General features: G+C 55.1%; 1 protein-coding gene across 1 annotated transcript; it reads left to right on the forward strand.

The window, feature by feature from the left end:
- The first annotated feature begins 225 nt into the window (after positions 1-225).
- On the forward strand, positions 226-1801 carry LOC123174722 (mitogen-activated protein kinase kinase kinase 18). The gene is made up of 2 exons (XM_044590077.1): positions 226-1588; positions 1671-1801. Exons 1-2 carry the CDS (start codon positions 397-399, stop codon positions 1799-1801), a joined length of 1323 nt encoding a protein of 440 aa, XP_044446012.1. The 5' UTR covers positions 226-396.
- The last annotated feature ends 5528 nt before the right edge of the window (positions 1802-7329 follow it).

The following is a 7329-nucleotide window of genomic DNA, read 5'->3' on the forward strand; positions in this document are numbered from 1 at the left end:
ACGGTTTTTACCTTTTCCGACTCCTAAACGAGATTATTTGACGCAGACTACTCATAGGCAGGTCAAGCAAAGACCGCGCGTTCCCACTCACCGTCGAACCCAATCCATCGCCGCAGGAGTCTCCACCCGCCGCCGCGAGCGCGTGCTGGCGAACCCAAACAGCTTGCTTCCCACGCCTTTTCCCTTCCGTATTTCCTATCTTTATCGCGCACGCCAAACACCTTCCATGTTCCAAACTTGCAATCTCCCCAACTTTTCCTCTCCCACATCTACCTATATATACACTCACCCGCCACAAAAAAGAACTCATCGCCGGCACCGCCACAAGCAAGCTCGACACAACAGAAACCATCGCATCCCAATTGCCACCGCCGGAGGAGAGAAAAGAAGACGACCATGTCTGTGAGCAAGCAATGGACGCGGGTGCGGACGCTCGGCCGCGGCGCGTCGGGGGCAGAGGTGTTCCTCGCGGCGGACGACGCCTCCGGGCAGCTCTTCGCGGTCAAGTCCGCCGTGGGGGCAGCGTGCGCGGCGGCGCTCAGGAGGGAGCAGATGGTGATGGCCGGCCTGAGCTCCCCGCGCGTCGTATCCTGCATCGGCGGCCGCGGCGCCCGCGACGGCTCCTACCAGCTCTTCCTCGAGTTCGCCCCCGGCGGCTCGCTGGTGGAGCAGGTGATGAGCAACGGGGGCCTCGACGAGCGCGCCGTCCGCGACTACGCGGCCGATGTGGCGGCCGCGCTCGCGTACCTCCACGGCGCTGGGATGGTGCACGGGGACGTCAAGGCGAGGAACGTCGTGATCGGCGCCGACGGCCGCGCCAAGCTCGCGGATTTCGGCTGCGCGAGGAAAGTGGGCGCCGGCGTGCCGATCATCGGCGGCACGCCCGCGTTCATGGCGCCGGAGGTGGCGCGCGGCGAGGAGCAGGGCCCCGCGGCCGACGTCTGGGCGCTCGGATGCACGGTCATCGAGATGGCCACCGGCCGCGCCCCGTGGACCGGCATGGACGGCAACGCGCTCGCCGCGCTGCATCGGATCGGGTACACCGAGGCTGTTCCCGAGCTGCCCCAATGGCTGTCCGCTGAGGCGAAGGACTTCTTGGCCAGATGCCTTGTCAGGCAGGCCAACGACCGGTGCACGGCGGCACAGCTGCTGGAGCATCCGTTCTTGGCCGCCGCCGTCGTCGACGCGAAGGCAGAAGCCGTGGAGAGCAAATGGGTGTCGCCGAAGAGCACGCTGGACGCGGCATTCTGGGAGTCAGAGTCCGACGCCGACGAGGCGGACGACGAGCCGTCGCACGGCGCGGCCGAGAGGAGGATCAGCGCATTGGCCTGCCCTGCTTCGGCGCTCCCGGACTGGGACTCGGACGAGGGATGGATCGACGTGCTCTCCGGGCCGACGGAAGCAGCGGACGCAGTTGCCGCGCCGGCCAAGGAGAGGACTGGCATCATCGTGCACGACGCGATCACCAGTGAAGAGGAGTCGATCGGCGCAGTGTTCGGTGCTCTCGACATTACCGTGGACGTGGAGCACGGCAGCGTGCTCAACGCAGGGCAAGAAACATATGCTGATGAGTCAGTAGTAGGGCACAGTAGGCATCAGCTCATACTCGTGCTTCTAGCATCTCACCAGTTAGTGTCATGTAAATTGTTACTACTGTTATTTGGCAACAGAATCAGTAATGCAATCGATTTCGTTCATGCCAAAGCACTCTGCTTCGCCAGCGCTGCTCCTCTGTTTATCTGCTCATACTCGTGCTCCCCGTTGCGACACGATTGATCGGCAAATTCCGAGAAAAAATTAGGTTGCAACTAACACGTCGCGTGGCTGTGACTTCGATGGACTGAGATCCAGCATGAATTCACAAGCTTGCCCGCGGAAAGGACGGAGTCGACGCGGAAAGCGCAGCGTCACAGCCGGCGGACGTACTGGACTAGAAAGAGTAGAATCCTCGACGGAAAGTACTGCTGAACGGTCAAGAACCACTTGCAGAGTCGACGGCCGACGAGTGAAAGGGAAACCTTTATCGACAAGCGAGCGTCGCGTCCAGAGATTACTTCGCCAGGTGGAGATCGAGCGCCCTCCTCCGACGGTGTCCTCTCGCCGCTGCCCGACGCACTCGCCGACTCGTCGTGCACTTCTGGATCGCGTGTCGGCGCATTTGACACGTACTCCATGCTGCTCCATTGCCTGTTTCTAGATTGACGAGAACTGGTAGAGGCTCTGGTTTATATGCTCTCCATTTAGTGCGCAGGAGCATCTCCAACAGATGGTCAAAATATAAAAATACCTAGCTTTTGGACCGTATGAGGCAAAAAATGCTGTTCCAACAAACGGTCATATGTAAAAAAAATTAAACCGCGGCCTTCCGTGATGCAAATTTACATCACGAGATGCAACTGATCCAAAACCGCGGCCGCCCGGCAAACGCCCAACCGCCACTTCATTCCGCTTCCGCCTGGCAACCGCCCGCCCGCGACCCAGCACCAGCCACCGAAAATTGCCGCCGCCGCCAGCCAAGTCGCCGTCGCTGTCGCCGCCACCTCCCTCATCGCCGTCGCCGCCCTAGCCCTTGTCGCCTCCCCCGCCGGAGGGCGTCTCGCAGCCGCCCCGGCGCCGCCATTTCGGGAGGCAGCTGCGGCTGGATTCGCCGACTCCGGCGGTCTGCCTCCCTTCTCCTCTGTGCCGCCGCCGCCCTCCGCCTCCCATACCGGATGGCGTCAAGCAGCCGGCCCGGTGCCGCGGCTGAAATCGCCGACCCTGGCGGCCTGCCGTGCTCCCTTCTCCTCTGCGTCGCCGTGCTCCCTTCCCCTCTGCGCCGCCGTTCGCAGTAGTTCTCCTCTGCGCCGTCGTCCGCAGCAGCGACCAATCGAACCGCCGACCATCTTCCTCCACCCACCGCACAAGGTGTTCCGCGAAATTCCCAAGGTAAAAAAACAACGAAACTTGATGATTTTAATTGGGATTGGATAGTATTTTTGACGGTGGTTGTCCGCATAGATTCATTATTTGTTTGTGCAAAACTATGTTGTATTTGTGTTGCATTTGATCTCGTGGATTTGAACAACTATGTAATAATTTGATATTGTGGACATGTATAATTTTTTAATGTTGTTTTTAGATGTTTTTTGCAATATGTGCGGCTGTACAGTGGTTGAACAGCAGCCGCCGGCCGGTTTTGCATCTTTGTTTTGGACCATCTGTTGAAGTTGCTCTTTTTTTTACATCACCGTTTTGGACCATCTCTTGGAGTTGAGTCTTTTTCGGAGATGTAAAAAGCATTTTTTGGTGCTTCAAATTTGGACCATCACCTATTTGGACCGCCAAAAATTGGACCATCTATTGAAGATGCTCTACGTACTCCCTCCGTTTCAAAATGAGTCTCTCAAATTTAATATAATTTTATACAAAAGTTAGTACTCTCTCAGTTTTTACTTAGTCCAACGTAGTAGCTTTGGTCAAAATCGCAAACTTTGACAAAGTCTATAAAATAAATATTAACATATACAATAACAAATCAATACCACTTTTTCGAAAAGAAGAATGACCCCCGACCTCTACTTTTAGGTGATGCATGCATCCATTTTGTTAATTATTCATCGAGATCTTACAAATTATACATCAAATAGGTCTGAAACCACCATCTTGACAACATCTTTCGCTACTCCTATTCATTTGATGAAGCGGTGTAGATTGTGTGAGCCGTATACCCAGACGTCACACTAAAGCCTAACATCTAAAGCCGGAGGCCCCAACCAAGTCGTAATACCAGGTCTGAGGCATACACCGGTCCGGCGCACTCTCAGCTGGCACCGCATGCGCCCGCTGCAGAGGCCGTCACCACCGTCTTCCATCGATCCATCTTCAGAGCAGACACTGACGCATCTACCTTGCCAGGCCTGCTGTCGACGCGACCACAACGTCAAACAACGCCCCCCGCCCTGCGCGAGCCATCATCTCACGTCCGTCACCGAGACCCGCTGCGCCACGCCGCCGAGACTCACCGTCGTCGACGTGGTAGATGTACACGCTCCACTCCTTCCGTCCTTCGTCTAGCAACTGCTCCAAAACAATGCCCTCATGAGGAGAGGGGCACCGAGAGCGTTGTCATCGTCCGATCTGGGATACCCAGATCTGGGGTTTCCCCCAGAGCAGCGCAAGTGGGTAGAATGTGGCTGCAATGACGATGCCTTCAACAAAGTAACAACGCGCAGACGCCGCCATCGCCTACCATGACTGTAGTCGGAGCTCGGTTTTCACCGGCAGCCAAGTCTCCCCAACTCGCCGCTGGGACTAGCCGTGGGATATAGGGATCCGCCACAACCAGCCGGCTGACCACCTCTTGCAGAGGAGGAGGCCACCGCCGCCACACCAGGGGCCAAAGCCACCGGCTTCCTCGTGTCACGGGACTAGCCCAGAAACCCGCAAGCTGCCGTCGGAGACGTTGAGATGCAACCAGTACAACGATGTGGGTGGCTGCCAGTGTGAACCCATGTGGGCCTAGATCGGGCGCGTCCACCACTGCCGCCCCCCGTTGACCTTGACCTTCCGCTGTCGCAGGTAGCAGATCTTGGTCGCCGCCTCCCCGTGACACTGCCGTTGAATGGCCGGTGCGGCTGCCACCTCGATCCGATCTATGGCCGAGTAGATCCACCGCCCCTGCCATGTAACGCGGGCTTTGCCCAGCGACACCCCTGGCAGCGGCGGCGAGAGGGAGGAGCTTGGTGCGGAGAAGGCCTCGAGCTGGCCGGCGGGGGCTGCCTTGGTGCGGCCCGGCGCGGCCGCAAGGGAGCAAGGGTCAGGAGGTTCTAGTCTCACGTCCCACAGGACAAATCAATACCATTAGATTCATTATTGAATGTACTTTCACATCATTATAGATTTATTATGCTAAATATTTATATTTTTCTCTATAGACTTGTTCAAATTTTACGAAATTTGACTTCGTTTAAACCTAATATGCAGAGTAAATAAAAACGATGGGAGTACAAAACTAAGACACTTATTTGGAGATGGCGGGAAGCATTTTTTTTGGGAATAATACTAGTATTACTCAAAACTATCCAGGGTTACAATCACGATGATCATCAGTGCTTACGCAACCAACCGAGTGAACCGTCTGAGAATCTTCTTGATGCATGGCCGGGAGAGCATTGATAAGTTCGGCTTGACCGATAGATGATCATAGGTGAGATCACTGATGACCTAACTAAAATAATGCTACGCGTGTGCTCCAGGCTCCGTGCTCCAGGCTCCGGCTTAGACATGCATGCATCAATGTATGGTTGGTTTGACGTAAGACATGTGATGTCTCATCTAACTAGCTAATTAACGAGCACTTGGTGTCTTATTGTTTCTGTAGGAACCACAAAGCGATAAGTCAATTGATCGGTCACATTACTCAAATTGGGTGTGGTTGGCAGACAGTTGGCACCAAGATTGCGTGCAGCGAACATAGAAGTTTACTGAAAATCTGTGGCAAACGTTGGTAGGACGAGCAAAGGATATTCCAACACGAATTTTTTTCAAAAAAAAATCTAACACGTATTACGATGATTTTGTAATGTTCGCCCAAAAAAAGGTAATTCTACTAAGTACGTAACTAACCTGTGGCAGAGGCGCGAGTGAATAGTATAATACTACCACTTTCGCGCTAGGCTTTCAAAAAACTACCAGAAATTTGTTTGTGACTAATAACTATCAAAACCGACGTCAGCTGTCTCAAAAAACCCAAACTGCCCGTTGCTAAGAAAATAAACCGGTTTATGACAGGTCGGGCCCGCATCTAACCGAACCGTCTGTTTGACCATTTCTTTTACTGTTAACTGACATGCGAGGCCCACATGTCAGTTACCCCCTTCCTTCCTCTTCTCTCTCTCTCTCCGCACGAGCCATGGCAGCTCGAGCACACCGGATATGCACTGGCCTTCTCCTCCCCCGTCCCATCCTCCCTTCCCCCGGTCGTCCCTCATACTGCCCCCTACCAGAGCCGCCATCCACCATGGCGCTCGGACAAATTCCGCGCGGACCGCGGCCTCCAGGCGCGCAACCCCGCATGGCGCACGACGCCGCCCTCTGCCCGAAGCACAGCCTCCCGGACGCTGATGGAGGGCCGGATCATGTGAGGAGGGAGCAGCGCGCGACGACGTCGCTCTGCCCGGAGCACGACCTCCCGAACGACGGCGGTGTGCCCCTTCATGGCGCGCGGCGGTGCCTCTCCGGCCGGAGCACGACCTCCCGCACGATGGTGTAGGGCCGGAGCGGGTGAGGAGGGAGCAGCGCGCGGCGGCGCTGCCTGTGTCGGATCTCGCCGGCCCCGTGGGGGAGGAAGAGGTTGGCGGCGACCCATGGCTCGCGGCAGCGTTTCCTGGCAGCCTCATGGCGCGTGGCGGCGACCTGATACGGGGATGGCCGGCGGGATTTACTGGCCGGATTGAGGGACTCAGTTGCTTTTTTCAAAAGATCACAGGGACCCGATTGCGTTTTTGAAACATTTACAGGGACCCAATTGCTTTTATATGAGGAACAAACACTGACATGTGGGCACACATGTCAGCTAACGGTCAAACAGATGCTCAAAATAACGGTTCATTTAGGTGCGGGCCCGACCTATCATAAATCGGTTTCATTTCTTAGCAACGGGCGTTTTGGGTTTTTTGAAACAGCCGACGTCAAAAGTGGTAGTTATCAGCAAAGTTGTTAGAATCGCGATTTTGAATCGGATCGGAGCTTCGATGGTAGGATTGCAAATCGTAGAATCTTCACTATCAGGATCATGAAAACGTAGATTCTAAGAACTAAAATCGTAGAATCATAGGGGTTAGTTTGGATCGTAAAGTCGTAGAATCGTATAGCAGAATCGCGATAGTTTTTTGGAACCATAACGCGAAAAGTGGTAGTTTTATGCTATTCGCTCGAGAGGCGCAGGGCTAGGCAGGGTTGATTGGCTGCCAAGCTTAGGAGAAGGAGTATTTAACCAAAAACTACCACAATTCGTAAATCTGTGCCCACAAATTACCACATTATGAATTTGTGCCGCAAACCACCACTTTTTTCTATTCCCTTGCTAAAAACTACCAAGTATGAATAATGGTCGATTAAACCTGATTATGACAAGCTAGGCCCACCCGTCAGTGCTTAAATAGTCAACACTGTTACTTTAACCGTCAACCTAAGGGACTCGCCAAGCACAAGCCTGGGCACGGCTGCGGCCATGGCTAGCCAGCATGGCAAGCAGCTTGGCAGGCGGTGCGGCAGCCAGCCAGCCCGGCAGCGCGTAGGCTAGCTCGCGCGGCGGTGGCCATGGCCAGATCAACCCCTAGGACACTAGAG

This window comes from Triticum aestivum, chromosome 1D, assembly GCF_018294505.1.
Source record: "Triticum aestivum cultivar Chinese Spring chromosome 1D, IWGSC CS RefSeq v2.1, whole genome shotgun sequence".
In the NCBI taxonomy this organism is placed as follows: domain Eukaryota; kingdom Viridiplantae; phylum Streptophyta; class Magnoliopsida; order Poales; family Poaceae; genus Triticum; species Triticum aestivum.

Excerpts from the sequence above, each read along its gene's own strand:
- LOC123174722 (XM_044590077.1), top strand. The coding sequence starts at position 397 with ATGTCTGTGAGCAAGCAATGGACGCGGGTGCGGACGCTCGGCCGCGGC. Across the intron at positions 1,589-1,670 it reads TGAGTCAGTAGTAGGGCACA|AATCAGTAATGCAATCGATT; the intron begins GTAGGCATCAGC and ends ATTTGGCAACAG.